Source organism: Podospora anserina, chromosome 3 (genome assembly GCF_000226545.1).
Source record: "Podospora anserina S mat+ genomic DNA chromosome 3, supercontig 2".
In the NCBI taxonomy this organism is placed as follows: Eukaryota; Fungi; Ascomycota; class Sordariomycetes; order Sordariales; family Podosporaceae; genus Podospora; species Podospora anserina.
In genome coordinates, this window is record NW_001914856.1 from 114488 (window position 1) to 133049 (window position 18562).

An 18562-nucleotide genomic window follows, 5' to 3' on the forward strand; every position below is an offset into this window, starting at 1 on the left:
TAGGGCCTACAGGACCCACAGTAGGCCTACGAAGGCCTATATATAGACCTCTCCTCTCTCCTATAAAATAATTCCTTTCTTTCTTTCCTTAAGGGCTAAAGTTTAAGGCTAAAGCCAAAGGCAATAAAGGTAATTTTTATTTTTTATACCTTACTATATTATAATGCTTTACTTTCCTTCGGCACTGCCGTTATATCCTCCTGCTTCCGCTTGCGCACTGCTGTATTTTACAGCAATTCTGTATAGGTTCTATATTATAGGCCTATTAGGGCTCACTAGCTAACAAAAATAACTGTTAATAATTAGTTCGGTGTAGCTAAACAGTGTATAATAAGATATTTTAATTACAATAGTTAAGATACTACGATTGTGACTTATATTTATTAATGTGTGGGTACTACTAAGTGCCCTATTTACTGCCCTACAGATTAATATTACAGTGGGCAGTATTGCTATAAGCAGTAATGGAACTTCCCGGCTTGGATCCCTTTAGAATATTCTTTATAAGGGACCCTTGAAGGCTTACAGGGCTACTGTAGCCTAAGGCTTAATTAATAGATACTAAAACCTTCTAAAGTGGCTACAGGCTTACGTAGTAAGTTGTTACAATAGTGTGATTTATAGGGCACCTCTGTTACCGAAGGTTTTATAGATTTCCGTGAGTTTACACTAGACCCACCTAAGCTTACCAAATACCCTAAAGTGGTATAGGGGCTTCCAGGGCCTACAGGACCCACAGTAGGCCTACGAAGGCCTATATATAGACCTCTCCTCTCTCCTATAGAATAGTTCTCTTTCTTTCCTTAAGGGCAAAAGCTTAAGGCTAAGGCTAAAAGCCAAGGCCAAGGGTAATAAAGGCAATTCTTATTCCTTATACCTCACTATATTACAGTGCTTTACCTTCCTTCGGCACTGCCGTCGTATCCTCCCGCTTCCGCTTGCGCACTGCTGTATTTTACAGCAACCTTGTATAGGTTTTATATTATAGGCTTATCAGGGCTTACCAGCTAACAGTATTATATATTGCGGAACTATCTATCTATATTAGCCAGTTTTTCCGTATATATAGACTAGTGGACCGTGGACCGTTAACTTATAGACGGTCCTCGGTCTACTCTTGATTAGCCGATACTGGACCGTGGACCGTAAGCCCCGCCGCGGTCCCCGGTCTCCATCTTATTGGTCCGTTCCGTCCGCTTAAACCGTAAGCCCCGCTCGATCGCTCGGTCCAGCCCTGATTGGTCGTCGTGGCCCCACTGTCTTCCAGAACCGTAATATACCGTACTTAGCTTTAATATTTTATATAAGCGTAAACTACTCGGTAATAACCTTTATATCCTCGCACTTAGCTCTTTAGTAATCGTATCTACGCGTAAAACGCGTACGGAACTATAGTTAGCGTTTAACGAAGTTATATGGCCAGAGCTTACTAATAGGAGGCGCGTCGCGTACGTGTAGCAATTAGTTAGCTATATCTTCCACACCACGTAATCTTGGTAGGAAAGCTCGCGTATATAGCTTAATAACGTATTAAACAATAGCATCCTCTTCGGATTAAGTAAGCTTCTTCGATTTGGGCGTAGTATCGCGTCGTGCAGGCCGGCCAGCGCGCCGACGCCCTAGAGTCTTACGATCGACTCCATAGATCTTGGCTGCGGCTCGTTCGCTTAGATTCTTATCGTTTTGAAGCGCTTGGAGGGCTAAAATTATGTGGGCTTCATTTGAATTAGAAGGCATCTTGGATGGTTGAGGAAATTGTTATTGAGTGCGAAGGTGCCATATTACGAAGGAAGTGGGTCACTCGCTTATATGGGTCACTCGCTTATAACATACGTTAGATGAAGATCACTGACTCATACATTACAATAGTAGATACTCAGCAACCCTTGACTCAGTGGATAGGTCTAGACTTAACGGTGTGGACATCTCCAGCCAACTTTTGACCTTAGTCAACTTATATGTCATCCACCTCAGCCCCTTTTCTTTCTTCAAGTCAGAAAGTGGCAAACACAATTTATCCCTCCCATCCTCCCCCCAAAAAGCATCAGCCGCCCTCTCCCACACTTTCGTCGGCCCAAACACCATCTCTTTTGTGTAGTAAAAATGACAGTAGTTCGTCTCATTGACACCCCCAATGACACCCTCATTCCAACTCAGAAACTGAATCGGAGTCTCCAAATTGTCAAGCGAAACAAAATCATTCTTCCCGTTGAGCGACCCTGCCGCCTCACCACCACCGATCCCCGCCAATGACCTCTTCATTGCGTACCGCTCGGCCAGCAGCAGCAAATCCTCGTTTTCGGTCGAGTTGGTTGTGCTGTTTAGCTCCGGCGAGAGGACCAAGACCGCTTTGGCTGCCTCGTGCAAATTGGAAAAGTAAAAGATTTTTGCACCTGCCACACCACCCACGGCCTGCATGGGACCGGTGCTGGTGTTGTTTACTGTTCCAAGAGCAGGATCAGGTCGGCCGCCGACGACAACGGTCCTAATCTTGGCGTTGTTGGTGCCGTTGACGCTGTAGAGGAGCCTTGCCAATGTCGCGCAGGTAGAGCTACAAGCGCCGTCGGTGAGGAGGACAGTATTCTCGACTGTGAAGGGGGAGGGAGGGACATTGGCTCCATTACCTGCGCCGGTGATGTTGAAGACATCTTCGGTTTGGTTCCAGGGATGGTACTGGTATGCTGTAAAGGTGTCGTTTTCGAGGATTACTGGGCCGAGAAGGGCATCGGAAGTGGTGAGGTTGAGGCCGGTTATAGGGGAGAAAAGATGGCCGGGGATGAGCTGTTCAACCATGCTGTTCTCGTGGAGGCTGCTCAGGGCTTTGAAGCGGGCGGGCTCATCAGGGTTGGGTTCGTCGAACGTGTTGGCGTCAAAGTTTTTGATTTCCACTGCGTCGGCACTTGAGACGTTCGATATTTGGACGACGGACAGGGTTTCGCGTATGTTGTTGGCACTGAAGGCTGTGTGTTGGGGATAGCTGGAAGATGTGTTAACAGACGAAATGAGAGCGATCATTGCCGGGATACCAACCTGAGCAAAGAGCTCGTAGGCAGCTACAAGGCCACCCCCGTTCTCGCTAACGTCAATGATCAACTTTGTCTTATTCTGCTCTCGAGACTTCGCAAGGAGGTTGGCGATGGTAGCTTGAAAATCCACCAAGTATGCCATAGGATCCATATCAGGCGGGGATAATTCCGAAAGGGCAAGCACAACTACATCGTCGTATCCCGTCCCATTCAGAAAGTAGCCGGAAGTTATGTTGGAACCATTGTCTCTAACAGCTGGCCAAGGATAGTTGCTAATTGTTGGGGAGAGAGGCGGCAGGGTATTTGTACTGGACACATCGCTTGTGGAGGTATCGGTACTGGTCGAAGTTGGAAATTGTGGCGGCATTTCGGTTGTTGCTGGTGGTTCAACATCTATCGAAGCGTCGGGATCACAGAAACTTGTGTAAAAGCCTTCGCCAGTTCGCACACCAGTGAAGTTTGCTCCCATTCGAACAATGGCACGGACTCTACCGTGACTTCCTGGCCATTTTCATAGGTCAAGGTTAGATTTTGTCCCTGGTAATCCATCGAGTTTGTAAGCAAAGTGCGATGATGAGGACCGGCGTAAGAGGGCATTCCGGCATTCCACATAGCATCAAGACTTTGGAAGTCTGAAAAACGAAGCTGCTGTTTCATCACATCTACAGCGTCCTTTTCATTGATTGAACAATCGCGGGTGGGAGTTGGCTTCCAGCCAGCGTCCCATTTGAGCTAGTGCCAGATAGCTAAGCTAAGTGGGTGTTAGTCTCATACTTCAAGGCATCCATGATGGGCGCGAAATACTCACATAAGTGGTAAAGTTTAGGAGTCGCAGTTCCGTTTACACTGATCGTGACAAGATCCTGCACTAGGATATTCGCAGAAGAAACCCCTGAAGACATCGGAAACAAACCTGAAGTGGCCGTCATGGGAAGCACCAATGAGTTCATAGATGGCCATGGCAAAGTCGTATTCGCTGGCATATTTCTCATCCCCAGATACTCTGCTGGCGATCTTGTCTAAACCACCCATGATGTCAACGGCTGCCAGATCGTACGACTCCGGTGGGCTTTTCAACCAAGGTAGAGTGCTTTGCCATTGCACAAAAGCGCGAAGGCTCTTGATCAACTTCAAAGCTGGTCGGGTTTGTTGGGCACTGTCATCAAACATGAGATGGCAACTGAAGCCGGCACGGAAGGCGTTGCTACTGTGGGTCAGTGTTTGTTTTCTGATGTATATAATTTTATCTGACAGCTCACCCATTGGGCTTGCTGAGAGCAGCGAATCTGTGATGGAGGCAATGGCTGCACAGGCCGTGGGAACTCCTGTCTGAGAGCCATCGACATCGGATGTACCTTGAGGAGCAAGTACAGCATTAGCGCTGTAGAATCTTGCAAAGCAAGAAGCTAATAGTGTCCAGTTTCTGAAGATCATGTTGAGCTGCAACTACAAGCAAACAGAGTGGTATGTTCCCATAGCACCAACATGGCTCCTCGACGCACCATTTTCTATATTTCAACCACAGCGGATCGATGAAAACGGCACAAGGGCAATGTCAACAAATGCCTCGGCGCTCCAAGTTGTTCTCATAAAGAACATGGTGCAGTCCCGAACAATGGGATTCATCGCGATGACGCAGAAGACCTTGACACAAAGGACTTCAACAATGGAGCTCTGCGGATTGAAAGTTGCCGATGGCCCGACATAGCTCAAGAGCCGGGATAGTTTTCTTCCTCGGTGATGTTTGGCCATTGCCAGTCAACAGTATACTGAGCTTGTGCTAAAATGTAGCTGAGGTGCAGCTTCCCAACCAGGAAAGTGTCCCCTGATCCAGGGGACACAAAAGAGAAGACAATGCTCCACCAGAAAAATTTGGTGAAAAGCAAAGGTCGTACCCGGAATCGAACCGGGGTTACCAGAATCAGAATCTGGGGTGCTAACCGCTACACTATACAACCATAGGATGTCTTGTTGAAGTTGAGGTGCGAATTAACCATACATAACAGGAACGTACTGGTGTGATTACCACTGTTCAGGGCCCATCAGCGCTGGGGCTGATGCTAGAGTTCGAGGGTGTTTGCCTGTAGGCTGCATCTAAAAATGAGTTAGATCTAGACCAAGCGTTTGTAATCGTTCTGGAGGGCTCCCAGAGTGGTATTTTGGGCAAATTGCCGAATGGTCAGCAGGAAAACAACAGCGAAGAGTGAACTGGAATGTCGATGGTTGAAGTTGGCAGTGTTGGATGCTGCAAGGGACCAGCCAGTGAGCGAAAAGAAAGAGCAGGGATAAGCTCGCCCGCCAAGCTTTGTGACATGCATGAAGTGGAAACCTATCCGGAAAGGGTAGGCCGGGTAGACCGCAGATGCGCGGGGCAGCGTCGTGACTGCACTCGCCGCTGGCGCTGTGTACTGTACCTGAAGAATTCTATGACACCAGCAGCATCTTCAGTTGCTTGACAACAGCACAACACCAAACCAATTTCCCCGTCATCTCCGACAAAATGTCGAAAGAACAGCTTTTCCAACTGCTGCCGATGCCAGACGATGGCCTGCAACAAGTCCTCGAATATGCCGCCACCCTCTCCAAGCAAGAAGCTGCTGAACATTTCTCCAACATGCTCGGCGACTCGCCCCAAGTCATCGAGTTCATTTCGACATTCAACGCACGACGAAGCGATCCAAAAGCACCACCGCCACCAATAAACGCACCCACGTCCACGCCCACGTACTCTTCCGCATCGACCGCCCAAAACTCAGCACAAAACTCTGAAGCTGACTGCGTCCCAAAGCCCCGTCGAGGTCCCAAGAAGAAGAAAGCAAATATCCATACCCCGCCCCCTAGACAAGTCGCCTCGTTTGCGCTTGGGCCAGGAACTGTCTACAGCAAGAAGGACTCGCAAGATGAATACATCTCAGCACGATCAGGCGCTTCGACACCCTCACACGCCACCAGTGGTCCCAGCAAACCACCACCCACCAAGACTGCCACACCTCCTGCGACCCAGACCTCGAAGCCTCCTCCCTCCGCGTTAGGATCCCTAGTGTCGGACCTCGGGCAACCCAAATCCAAAAACAAATCCAACCCTACCTCACGGACTTCGACACCCGGACCATCGTCATCGAAGAATAACAATGGGAATACGGCCAAGGTCACCATCACAGGAGGCGTGGCGATGCATGGCTCGTCTACGGTCCTGAGCGACCTCGACCAAGCCATTCGGTCTCTCGAGATCACCACCAATCCCTCACACTCAACAAATAGCGCCGAAGGTGTGGCGGCACGACGGTGTAATTGCGTTGGAACAAGACATCCTCCCCTGGCAGCAGCCCCGAACTGCCTTCATTGCGGCAAAGTCATCTGCATCAAGGAAGGGCCCGGACCATGTACATTTTGCGGGCAACCATTGTTGAGCTCGGCTGAGATACAAGGCATGATCAAGGAGCTTAGGGCAGACAGAGGACGTGAGAAGATGGCAGCGGATCGGGAAGCGCATAAGAAGGCCGAGGTTGCAGGGACCCCACGGCCGTATACCAAAACCAGAGATCCCACCATCGCCGAAGCGCAAGCTCTAGCTCACCGGGACAAGCTGCTAGCATTCCAAGCTCAAAATGCCCAACGGACGACGATACGGGACGAGGCAGCTGACTTTGATGCCACTGTGGGAGGAAGCATGTGGGCCACCCCAGAAGAAAGGGCGTTGGCGTTGAAGAAGCAACAAAAGCTCCTTCGAGAAATGGAATGGAACGCTAAGCCTGAATACGAGAAGCGCCAGCAAGTCGTGAGCATTGATCTCGCAGGGCGTAAAGTATTCAAAAAGATGGCCAAAATTGAGAGACCCCCAACGCCTGTTGATGATGTCGAAGATGACTATGGCTATGAAGCTCCCATCTTGCAAGGCACCCACGTGAGCAAGGGGCAAGGCGGCGCTTTCAGCAAGAACCCACTACTGAGTGGAGTAATACGGCCGGTCTACGATTTGAAGGGCAAGGCGGAGGAGCTTGAAGGTAGGAAAGACAGGGCCATTAAATGGCGAAGAGTCCAAGATGATTTCGAGAACAACGAGGAAGTCATTCTCGGTGGCGGCATTTACGGTGGGGGTCAAGGCGCCAGAGTGGGAGCAGTTGGCGATGAGCCAGAGTGTGGTTAGCCGTATCAATGACAGGAATATTTGAGTGCTAATCTTTAATGATGGCTGCTTAAACGGGTCTTGGGGAAGGATGGGGATCACTGCTTTCACATTGGCTTTGGGGGTATCGATGACGTAGCACACCAATCCTAGGCGTCACCACCATCTTCCCAGGGGCAACAAAGTCAACGGCTGCACTGGTAAATAGACCATGTCCGCCCGTGTTGTCTCTGACTTTGGTGTAATGCTATCTTACTATCCCATGCTTTTGCAAGATGCCTTCAGACAACCTCAATTTCCAATGCGCGCTCATCACAGGGGGTGGTGGTGGCCTTGGTAAAGCGCTGGCCTCCTATTTTATATCCAAGGGCAAGAAAGTCATCCTCGCCGGCAGGACAAAATCCAATCTCGAGTCTACAGCGAAAGAAATCGGAGCGACCGACTACTACGTGCTCGATACGGGGAAAACATCAGCGTTTCCAGAATTCGTCTCCCTCGTCACGCAGAAGCATCCGGAACTCGACTGTCTTGTGAACAATGCTGGTGTTCAGAAACCTTTGGAGGTCTCCAAACTGGACCCGAGCGAATTCCTGTACAAGGCAGATGAAGAAATCAATGTCAACATCCGCGGTCCCATGCACCTCACCTTGCAGCTGCTTCCGCATTTCCGACTCAAGCCGGCAGCCATGATTATCAACGTCAGCAGTGTGCTGGGGTTTGTGCCGTTCAGCATCATCAACCCGGTGTACAACGGGACGAAGGCATGGCTTCACTTCTGGAGCATGAACCTGAGGACTCAGCTGCGGGACGAGCCGCAGGCCAAGATCAGGGTGGTTGAGATTGCGCCACCAATGGTTGGGACGGATTTGCATCGTGACAGGGAGGACCCGGATGATAACAAGAAGGAAAAGAACCCGATTTCATTGACGGTGGAAGAGTTTATGCAGGAGGTGGCAGAGAAGATGGAGAGAGGGGACGGTATGATTACTGCTGGGCCGATGGGCAGGGAGATTGTGGGTGCTTGGTATGAGAGTGACAAGTTGGGGAAGGGGTATAAGAAGATTGAGGAGGGGGGCATGTGAGATTTCGGCTTGTGTACCACTGTGCCTGTAGATCAAGCTGATATCTCTGCCGGCGAATAAAATTAGCGTACATAGACATGTGTGATGACAAGGAGAAGGATCTACCAGATCTTGTGCAACCACCAGAGCTGGGCAGTGAGTGGCTGCCCGCTTGGCCCCCATTGTTCCGACAGTCTTCCAGAAACCAAGCCAACGGTAATGCTGGTCTGTGCGCTCGGCACTAGTGGGCCGGGGAAGATCCACTTGACGAGTTGAAGGCTTGGCAGAATTCAGGGTCCCGTCGAGGACGTTGTGAGGGAAGTGCGTTGCTTGTGGGACATGGACTGACAATGGGGACAGTGTGCTTGTGAAAGACAAAGTATCAATGATTGCTCAGGGGGATGTTCAATCCGTACGTACAGCTCCCTTTGCCGGTCTGTCAGTCCTGACAAGGTTTCTCTTTACAGTGTCCTCGAGCTCTGCTTGGCAGATATCTGGCAGGGAAGTCATTTTTGTCGGCTCGTGGCTCATGGCTCGTGCTCCTTGCAGAGTTAGGTCTCCGGCGCGCCGTGTATCCACCTGCCCACTTCTTTCCAGCGGCCGACAACAAAACGTTGATTCTGGACGCCAAAGACTGGCGCGGCTTTCCATTTTGCGGACGGGCACTGCTGTTCTCGCTCCAAGCTATCGTTACCCACGACTCCTCGATCCTTACCACTCCGAGCCAGCTCTGTGTCGCGCTCCTCTACCCCGCAATCCTCCCATTGGGGACGCGTTTAGCCAGCTCCGAATCGCTGCGAATACCGCCCACGGCACAACCCTCGAGTCGAGTTCGCGATTGCCCGTCACCTGCACCGAAATCGAAGACTCCGCGCGCCGAGGTCACACACTCGCTACCGCCAACGCAATACTCTTGTTTCTTCAATAGCCTTTGTTCAGATATGAATCTTTAACTTGACCGCATTCCTGCATGTACCATCACCGCGTTCCCAGCTGGGCGCCTTCTTTGTGGTGGAATCAATTGCACACAACCAAAAGATGCCAACAACACACGTTGAGCCGGGGTCGGAAGCCCTGCTCGAGGAGATAGCCAATTCGTTATGGAAATCCAAGAAAGTTGTCGTTATCACGGGCGCCGGCATCAGTACAAACTCGGGCATTCCGGTATGCAAAACGGGACGCGTTCCGCCCGACCTACACTTCGCTGACAGCCTTTCTAGGATTTCCGCTCAGAGAACGGTCTGTATTCTTTGATCCAAGCACAGTTCGATGCTGCCGAAAAGCAACAAGATCACCCCTCGAGCGCTAGCGACGCGTCAGATTCTTCATCAGAAGAGCGTCCGACGAAACGACGAAGGGCTTCACACGATCTCTCCCGACCGATCGACGGTACCGAGTTACCAGGCCAATGGCCTCATAACACTGCTCAAAACACAATAAAATCAGAAAAAGGTCATGGAGCTGTTTCCGTCAACCCGGAATCGTCAGATCCCACCGATGATGACCCGTTAGCACAGCCTGCAACACCGCGAGACACATCGGGACCACAGGAGGATGTCACATTGAGAGACGTGGAAAATTCGGAGCATGCGCCAGGGCCGCCCACAGTGGAATCGGCAAACGCTTCGTTTGGCGCTGAGAAACCGGTCGAGCCTCCGCTATCTAGAGGCCTGACGCCGTTGCCGAGTCCTAGACTCAAAGTGCCCGAAGGTCGCCCCGAGATCACGCCTGGCCGCATAATGATGGGACCTGGCCCATCGTTCACGTCATCTCCTCCTAGTATGCCCGTTGATGCGCCGCGTCTTCGTTCTAGACCAGACATGCTGGCACACACAAGAAGCTCCTCGCCGCTCTCGTCACCGCCTCCCATTTCTTATGACCCTTATCAGGAGTCACCAGAGGGGTCGTCATGCTCGTCGAGCGGATCATCATCTCGGTCAGAGAGTGAGGAGCCCTCTTCCGTGTCCACGCCACTCCTCACATCGCAAACGTGGTACGCCTCCTCTGGTCGAACGTCGCTACCACACATGAAAGGCAAAGATCTTTTTGACGCGCAAATCTGGTCTTGCCCACTCAAGACGTCTGTCTTCTACACATTTGCGACCACGTTGAGAAACAAGGTCCGCACCGCTCAGCCTACGAACAGTCATCGGTTTGTCAGTGTCTTGCGGGATAGCAGAAAACTGGTCCGGTGCTACACCCAAAATATTGATCAGCTTGAAGAGCGCGTCGGTCTTTCAACATCGCTCACGTTGGGCGCTGGAAGCCGCTATCGTTTTTCCGCCAGAGCAGGACGCAGCTCTGCTGTGAGCCGGAGCTTGCCGAAAGGCCCCGAGGTCTCGGATCTATCAGGGGATGGATGCTCTCAGCAGGACTTGGGGCAGCCTCCCGCATCACAGACCGAACCTGAATCACAGGAATTGAAAGATGAATCTGGCAATGGAGAGCCTGAGGGCAAGCAGGAATATGATGGGTCTGGGTCAGACTCCTCGCAAGCGGTTCCTAGCTCATCACAGCCCCCATCTTCACAACCTGTGCCATCAGGACCAAAGCGTGGTGTCGAGTGTGTTTTCCTACACGGTTCCTTGGCAGAACTGCGATGCTTTGTGTGTGCGAAAACGGCAACCTGGGAAGACGAAGAACGGCAAGCTGAGACTCTGGCTGGTCGCCAACCCACCTGCCCACATTGTGCAGGAGCAACAGCAGCTCGGGAAGAAAAAGGAAAACGTGCCCTTGGCGTTGGCAAACTCCGACCTGACATTGTGCTCTACGGCGAAGAGCATCCCCATGCTCACCTCATTAGCCCTTTGGTGCAACATGACTTATCGTTGGGTCCAGACATGCTGCTCATCCTTGGCACCAGCATGCGTGTCCATGGGCTAAAGGTTCTCGTCCGGGAATTTGCCAAGGCGGTACACGATCGGGGAGGAAAGGTTGTGTTTGTGAACTTTACAAAGCCACCGGAGAGTGTGTGGGCTGATGTCCTCGATTTTTGGGTGCAATGGGACTGCGACGCTTGGGTCGAGGATCTCCAACATCGAAAACCCGCCCTGTGGCTTCCTCCCGGTACTGTCCTCCCAGATCAAGTCAAGGTCAAAGGGGCTAAGGGTCCACGGAAGCAGAGCGGCGGTGAAACAGGCAAGCGAAAGGAGCCAGCCGACACGGCGTCTAAGAAGCGCAAAGAGGTGAATGGACCAAGTCGCAAGAAGCAGAAGCGCGAGATCGATGAGGTGGCGGACTCGGTCATTGTAGCACTTGATCCGGCAGATGTGCGAGAGCCCTCTCCTCCGCCAGCTTTGGAGGTGCCAGTCATACCCGTCACACCACCAGTACCATCGCCGCCGGCAGCACCTCCTGTTCGACCTGAGGTGGTTCGCGAAATCCCACGTCTTCGGCCAGAAGCTCCTCCTCGGCCGAGAGAAATGGCCATGACGACCGATAGGCTTCCTCCGCCAATACCTCTGCCAGGCCCGTCGCCGTTATCCATGTCAATGACCATATCGCCGCCTCCTAAGCCAACACGATCAGCTCCACCATTACCTCCCGCAGCCCCAGTTATCCCCGAACTCAAGCCTATTCCACGACGGCCGGCCAACAGGGTCGTCGCACGCGAGCCCAAACTGAACCCCGATGCAAAACGACCTGCTTCGATACGAGACCACAAGCTGAATGGGGCCTATCTTACCTTTAAGATACTGGGTGATCTGAAAAGGATTACTGGCGAACCACCAGTTGCGTTCTACACACCTTCCCCTAGTCCGGTTGCTTCGAGGCCAAAGCCAAAACGGGCTCGCAAGTCAGCGCCTAGTGCTCTTCAGGGCGTTGGCCTAGAATCTGCAGACTCCACTTTGATGATGGAGGATGACGTCGAAGCTAATGACTCGAGGGGTCTAGCTCACGAAAGTTCAGAGGTTAAGGATGAACGGGTCACCAACCCCATGGATGGAGCGGTTGGCGTCCCCGACATCCCTGTCAGCCAAGTAGTGTCCTCGATATCCGCCATGGTCAAGAGCCGGAGGCGGAAGCGAACAGCATGGCGGATGATACGGGGTGTGGAGACGCAGGTCTCACTGGATGACAACGGCGAGGTGGTGCTGCCTTTGCCGCTTCCTCACACCGCCGCTACATTCAGACCTTTACCTAGCCCTTCGTTCCGGGCTCTCCCCGAACCTAGACCAACACCAGTGGCTTCTCCCGTGACATGTCAACCAAGCTCTAACCCTTTTGCAAGCATTGAAAATGGGTTCCAGGACACGGATAGACTTATCGACAAGCTGCGGGAACAGTCACGGCCGAGCACGCCTTTGCGCTTCCAGTTTCCGCCGCTGAACATCCCCGCCCCCACCGAGCAATCCCCACCAAAGCTCGAGACTTTGGAGCCCAAGGTGACCTCACCTGGCCCGCTCACAACCAACAATGTGATGTCGCCCATCTTTGCCAAGCCAAGGAACCCATTCTTCTTTGCAGACCCTCTGGCTGGCGGCCTGGCCTTTCCACCAACATGGCATCAGCATCAGTTCCATCACCATCAAGCAACGACTTCGATGGAACGGACCACCTCGCAGCAGAGCGCCACATCCCACCAGAGGAGAGGGTCTTGGAATCCAGAGGACCAATTGCGGCAAGAGGAGCGGGAGCGGGAAGTCGCGATGATGCTAACAATGATGAGCAATTCACGTGGCATGGGGTACGCGGGAGTATAACTGGGGGGTTTTGGAATGTTGCGAGTTTGTCGGGAAAGACAACAGCGCATTATGAGTATCTGACTGAGGCTGCGGCGTGTGTAGCGGGTCGGTGTTTGTTTTTCTGTTTTATCACATATACCCGTGGTGTTGCTCGTTCATGTTATAGGTTTGAGCATGATCAAGACCGAGTCAGCGAGTCAGCGAGTAACTGGCATGATACATAGGGGGCATATACTTGGGGAGTTTAACGTGTTGGCTTTTTGTTATTGGGATGGGTGTACGGTCTTATTGCGGGTTTGGCTTGAGGGTTGGAAACGGGATAGTATTAACATGTTAACATCGCCCAATACGTGTTTTACATCTCACGTCTCGTGTGCGTTTGTTGAGTCCCTTAACTAGGTCTGTCTACCTATCGGGGGGGCATGTATACTTGCGTCCCGAACATGATCAGGGCTCTGTCAAGCATGTCGATATCACCTTCGCCTGATATCAACATGTCACCTACACCTTGATATCATTATGGTCGCGGGAAAGCAGGCAACCTGGATAAAGTGAAAGGGTGGAATCGATGTTGATTGTGAAAAACTAATGCAAATGATGCTTTCTCTGTTGTTAATAAATGTAAACCAGTAAGCGATGATGGTGTATGAATGCCTCCTTTTGTCTTCCCCCAAATTGCTCTGACTGAAGTAAATGCCAGATGACGCCCAAATTCCTCGCGCCTTGGGAGCGTCTTGATATCCATGATACTCGTGAAAAGATGTAACAGGAAAAGATGCCATGAATGATGCATATCCCAAAGATGATAGCCCTCCCGTTTTGCAGATCTCTCAGAACGAGTTGCATGATGTCGGTAACTAAAAAAAGAGTAAGCAAAGCAGAAACATGATGAGATGCGAAGAGCTTTTTGTGTGGTTTCTCACTGCTCCTGAGCACCAGTGATGCTCCCCGCCGCCACCGCCGGTCCGACAGCAGTGGTGTCACCCCCATCTTCACTCGCAGAGAGAGCACCGTTCAGCTTCCTGATCTTCCCCTTGTTTCTCCTCCTCCTGGCCTTTATCTCGTCAAGGATTCCCAAAGCCTTGATCCTCTCCATCTCTTTCTTTTCCCACTCTTCCCCCTCTTCCCCCCCCCCTCTCTCTCTTGTTCTTCAGACACTCCCGAAGCTCAAGGTTTTTCTTGTCCATTGCTTTTCTTATCTTAATCGCTGTTGCAGACAAATCGGGCAAGTCCGTCTGCACCTCCTTCAAAGGCATGGTGCGGACGATTGCCTCCTCCCGGGATGGAGTTCTCGACGAAGTACTCGTTCCTGTGCCATTCTTTCCACCTCGGACGGAGGCGCGCGATGACCACGTGGGAGGTAAAGAGTTTGGACTTGTCGTGGTCCCAAGATGGGTGGGTACTGTCAATGACCGAGATTTTCGGGTTGATGAACGCGTGCTATTAAAAAGACGGCAGTCTGATGACAGCTGTTTTCACAGAGTTGGGCAGCGAAAGGAAGGGGCTCAGCTAGTGGCAAGCCCAGTGGAAGTGCTTCTGCATGAGGATCTGTCGGTTGATCGGGTTCGGACTGACAACACCATACCCGCGGGCTTTGGTGGTCGGAGCAGGACCATCCATCACATGACCGTTGCTTTTCTTGCGGCCTTCGTGGACGACTCGCATGACGAAGCGAGGGCGACGCTCGCCGCCGCAGGTGGGGATGGTGGACTTGACTAGGAGAATGGGACGACCACCGGGGGAAAGATGGGATCCGTCATCACCAACGGGGCTCCTCTTCTTGGTTACCGCCTTGAAAGGGACCGCGTAGGTGGCGGTGAGCTGCTCCGTGGTGGTGCTTCCCTCTTTTCCCCAGATGGATGGGCCTTCACGGAGGCCTTCGTTGTCGCTGTGGTTTACAAAGCAGGCGTCGTGTTTGAGCTCTTCGTACTGTCAACTTCTTTGGCACCGAGACGCATGACCACCACGTGCTCGATTGGGACCACAATTTTGATGCTCTCGTTGTCATCCTTGTCCTCAGACTCGGGAGATGCCATTGCCGCCTCGTCGTTCTTGGCTGGGCTTGGGGGAGCAAAGGCTCCAGCTGACAGCTCGATGTCTTCGGTTTGAGCCATAACTACATCTTGACTGCCTTCGGCGGTGAGAGACGCCATGATGTAGGCTGGTTTCTTGTGTACCTGGCGTTGTTAGTCTCAAGAAACGAAATATCGAGCCCCTATATCCACGCTTCGACTCGAGCCTGAAAGACTTACTAGAACCAAGAGATTTGATCTCACGGAGTGCCAAGTAAGGTCCTAGGCTTGGGAAGATGAGCGACTGAGACGAGACCGTTCGAAGGCAAGAAAACAGTCGTGGGCTGAGGCGTTGAAACAAAGATAAAAGCGAAGATGACTGATATGGATAGCCTCAGATCGTCTTCCTCGAGATGAACGTGTGGAAATCTATCCCGGAGAGTCCGTTGTAGGAGAGAAAGTCTGCAAGAGGGAAGAGGTTCAGCGCGAAAGAGAGACATCGTGAGATTCTGTTCATGCCTGACAGCGAATAGTCGCTAGGTATTCAGCTAGTTACAACAAGAGGAAGCCTGAAAACTAAGGCTGGACTTCATTAGCCCCCTATCAACACGCGACTTCATATCGTAGAGCTCACAATCGCGTCATTCGACTTTCTACAAACTTGACCTGAGGGAAGGAACCATATAGATGGTAGGTGCCGTCCGAACGGTCAAAGGTCTTGTCAAGCTTACCTAGACAGCCACTCCGAGAGATCCCACCATAGGCAAGGGCAAGGGGAAGCTCCCCTACTCAGGCATCAGGCAGAGGCAACAATCAATCATGGGGCATCAGGGCAAGTATGGCGTAATCTCCTATTGTCTAACTTTACAGGCTGAAAGTCGCCTTGAAATAAGAGGAGAATAGCTTGAAACAGTTGCTGGACCCGAGATTTCAAGCTTGCGGAAGGCGCGGTGAGCATTCATGTGTATTCTTCACTCTGTGTATTTCATCATTCAGAGTTCCAAAGTAAAATTAAATGACGCCAAACATAATCCCTTTTAGTCACCAACAACCTGACAGTCTGCCCCAACAGTCCGTTGAAGAAAACCGCCACAATGCCATCAGCAAATGCCCAATTCAACTTCTATCATACAAGCTTTGCTCTCCTCTACTGTCCCAATTTCAACGCCCTGCATTCTCCTTCTCGTGGTAAACTTATTTGGGGTTGTTAGGGTCAAGCTTCCCGCTCGCCTGGTTGGCTCTCGCGCTGGTGGGTGATGTTCCGCTGACGGGCTGCTTGGACGTGTCGTCGGGAACCACAGTTCTCGGGCTGCCCATCATCATGCCGTATGTACCCGCGACTCCGATGATGGCGGCGCCCAGCAGGACGAGTCTGGCCTTGGTGTCAGCAATTCGTATTCCAGTCATGTCTCCTTGTGTCAAAAGCACGTACGATCTGTTGGAGCCGGTAGCTGTCGAGGTGGTTCCATCTGGACCGTCCTTCTTGATAGCTTCGCGTCTGAAGGGTGTGCTGTGGAATTGGCGGGTGTTGCGCACGATGGCACGTCGGGCAAGGACTGTTCTGATCATGGGGTAATTTGTGGTTTCAAGGGTGATTGTGTTGCGATAGGGTTAGGATTGGAGAATACGTCGAAGATGGTTGATGGGATTTGGTGTGCGGAAGGAAAGAAAGAGAACAGATTCTTCAATTGGTCAGTGATTTCGATCGTTGAAGTAGGTACAGAGACAAACAGTTGGGTGTTGAGGTCATACAAATCAATGACGCAATGACATCACCCCGAGTGGATCTCACACCCTTTGGGACAGCGGGATGCTACACGATGGCTCGAGACAGCAGGCAGCATTCAATTTTGGGGGAGTCATAATAAACTGTTATTGCAGTTGGAAGGTAACTTCCCGTTTCTCATCGCCATCGTCCTAGACATGTGGGAAGTTCTGAAGCCACGGTGGCGACGAAAAGACCCCTATCGGCTCTGCCCTGAGATTGATGAAAGACTCTACCACGATGAACACACGCACAAGAACGTATAATGAAAATAGCAAAAACGACCCGCCCCCCAATTTCTTGCTCACAGCTTACCAACAGACCTCCCGCCATCATCCCTGTCATGATCGTCATGCACGAAACCTTCCACAACATCATCTCATTGCTAGTCGCGAACGGAAAGTTCCATGCGAAGAGATGTATCCCGCCATACAGCATGAGCAAAACAAAATAGCCGGCTACCATCAACCAATCGGGAGTGGAGCTTGATAGGAGATATTGAAGTGCTTCTCTGGGTGGAGGAAGGCGGTCTGGTAGTATTGGTCTCTAAACCAGTCATGGATATAACATCCAGCATGGGTGTTCCCCTGCTCCATATCCCCAAGCAATGATTTGATTCCGTCCAACCTTTTCCATTGTGTTGAGCTTAGGCAGAGGGCTTGCCTGCGGGCCTTGAATCCTTCACCGGAAGGTAACACCTCGCCGACCTCCAAGCAGCCCCCTTCAGGAGGTAGTGCAACCCATTTCACGTCATTGACCTGGTTCGTATTGAGATCAGCGAAATAGAAGCTCTGTAATCGTGTCTTGTTATCCACAAAAACTGGATCCTCCGTGGGACAACGACGATACATATATAGGTCGCTGGGCCCATTGATCGTCATCTCGACCATTATCTTAAGGGCGTCCTCCCACGGTTTGGAATCGACAATTGGCCCCTCAGCAACATCGAGAGGTTTCTATTTTGGAAGATCAGCATCCACTCGCCATCTGGAGAGTAAAATGAAAAGCAATGGTGTGTTCTCGTACCTGAAGCCAACACGCATACATCATCAACCCTGCAGCCACAATGTATACGGAGACGTGAATCTTCAACAACGCGAGTGGAAAGCCTTGAGCCATTCTGACAATACAGTGCAGAAAGAGCCAGAACACCTGTGTAAGAGCGACAAACTTCTGGACTATGCTAGCTTTGCTTCGGTCGTCGATCGCCGTGTCAGGAACCCTGACTAAATGCCCCAGTCGAGCAAGCTGGACCACCCCCTCGGGAGATAAAACGGCGGCGGAGTCTCGGAATAATTCTTTGAGTTTGGCAGACTTGTGCAATTCCGCTTCAGTTATGAGATCCCCAACCAACACTCTCAGCCTCCCCCCATAACCACGAAAAAGCAATAGCTCAATTGAGACATCACCAGCTCCGGACTCTGAAGAGTTCAACGCTCGGAGTTCGCGCTGTAGCCATCGGGCCTTGAGAATTTCTCCGCAGGCTATGACGAGCACCACCTCTGGGGCGAAGAGAGCGGTGAACACCCACAGGGTTTTCTTCCAAAACACAGGCCAGTACCCCGTTCTGCCGGGAGCTGGAATGTTGAGGTACAAGGTTGAATACACACAAGCAGCCAGGGCCACCAGGCAGCTCCAGAGAATGCTACCGGTCCCGCGGTATGGGGCGTCCTCTACCCAAGCTGGCGCAATTTCTGTGCGGAGTGCCGTGAAATTTGTTCTTGTGAAGTTCCAAAAGGGGTGCAATGTCGGCCATGGCATTGGATGTCGTTGCGACTGTTGCAGCATCAAGATCGATAGAAGATGGGAAATGATGAGCAGGAATTACAACATCTCAAGCTGGTCGTATCGCTTCAAAATGTGAACACAGAAACCAACATCCCGATC

At 51.5% G+C, this 18562-nt stretch overlaps 9 protein-coding genes across 9 annotated transcripts, besides 1 other annotated feature; 3 read left to right on the forward strand and 6 right to left on the reverse strand.

The window, feature by feature from the left end:
- Positions 1 to 1860: 1860 nt before the first annotated feature.
- On the reverse strand, positions 1861 to 3495 carry PODANS_3_2180 (uncharacterized protein; the record flags this gene model as incomplete). Its single annotated transcript, XM_001908947.1, has 1 exon — positions 1861 to 3495. The coding sequence occupies one exon, from the start codon at positions 3493 to 3495 to the stop codon at positions 1861 to 1863; it is 1635 nt and encodes a 544-aa protein (XP_001908982.1).
- Positions 3496 to 3848: 353 nt separating this feature from the next.
- PODANS_3_2190 (uncharacterized protein) lies at positions 3849 to 4460 on the reverse strand (the record flags this gene model as incomplete). Its single annotated transcript, XM_001908948.1, has 1 exon — positions 3849 to 4460. One exon carries the CDS (start codon positions 4458 to 4460, stop codon positions 3849 to 3851), a length of 612 nt encoding a protein of 203 aa, XP_001908983.1.
- A 452-nt stretch (positions 4461 to 4912) lies between these two features.
- Positions 4913 to 4984, reverse strand: a tRNA (tRNA-Gln).
- Positions 4985 to 5526: 542 nt separating this feature from the next.
- On the forward strand, positions 5527 to 7173 carry PODANS_3_2200 (uncharacterized protein; the record flags this gene model as incomplete). Its single annotated transcript, XM_001908949.1, has 1 exon — positions 5527 to 7173. One exon carries the CDS (start codon positions 5527 to 5529, stop codon positions 7171 to 7173), a length of 1647 nt encoding a protein of 548 aa, XP_001908984.1.
- Positions 7174 to 7427: 254 nt separating this feature from the next.
- PODANS_3_2210 (uncharacterized protein) lies at positions 7428 to 8234 on the forward strand (the record flags this gene model as incomplete). Its single annotated transcript, XM_001908950.1, has 1 exon — positions 7428 to 8234. One exon carries the CDS (start codon positions 7428 to 7430, stop codon positions 8232 to 8234), a length of 807 nt encoding a protein of 268 aa, XP_001908985.1.
- Positions 8235 to 9251: 1017 nt separating this feature from the next.
- PODANS_3_2220 (uncharacterized protein) lies at positions 9252 to 12916 on the forward strand (the record flags this gene model as incomplete). Its single annotated transcript, XM_001908951.1, has 2 exons — positions 9252 to 9377; positions 9434 to 12916. The coding sequence occupies 2 exons, from the start codon at positions 9252 to 9254 to the stop codon at positions 12914 to 12916; spliced, it is 3609 nt and encodes a 1202-aa protein (XP_001908986.1).
- A 1491-nt stretch (positions 12917 to 14407) lies between these two features.
- Positions 14408 to 15051, reverse strand: PODANS_3_2225 (uncharacterized protein; the record flags this gene model as incomplete). Its single annotated transcript, XM_001908952.1, has 2 exons — positions 14408 to 14786; positions 14921 to 15051. The coding sequence occupies 2 exons, from the start codon at positions 15049 to 15051 to the stop codon at positions 14408 to 14410; spliced, it is 510 nt and encodes a 169-aa protein (XP_001908987.1).
- Positions 15052 to 16104: 1053 nt separating this feature from the next.
- Positions 16105 to 16479, reverse strand: PODANS_3_2230 (uncharacterized protein; the record flags this gene model as incomplete). The annotated part of the gene is made up of 2 exons (XM_001908953.1): positions 16105 to 16282; positions 16343 to 16479. 2 exons carry the CDS (start codon positions 16477 to 16479, stop codon positions 16105 to 16107), a joined length of 315 nt encoding a protein of 104 aa, XP_001908988.1.
- Positions 16480 to 16827: 348 nt separating this feature from the next.
- Positions 16828 to 16974, reverse strand: PODANS_3_2240 (uncharacterized protein; the record flags this gene model as incomplete). The annotated part of the gene is made up of 1 exon (XM_001908954.1): positions 16828 to 16974. A coding segment is annotated over one exon (147 nt), but the record flags the coding sequence as incomplete, so codon positions are not given.
- A 670-nt stretch (positions 16975 to 17644) lies between these two features.
- On the reverse strand, positions 17645 to 18463 carry PODANS_3_2250 (uncharacterized protein; the record flags this gene model as incomplete). The annotated part of the gene is made up of 1 exon (XM_001908955.1): positions 17645 to 18463. One exon carries the CDS (start codon positions 18461 to 18463, stop codon positions 17645 to 17647), a length of 819 nt encoding a protein of 272 aa, XP_001908990.1.
- Between the last annotated feature and the right edge of the window lie 99 nt (positions 18464 to 18562).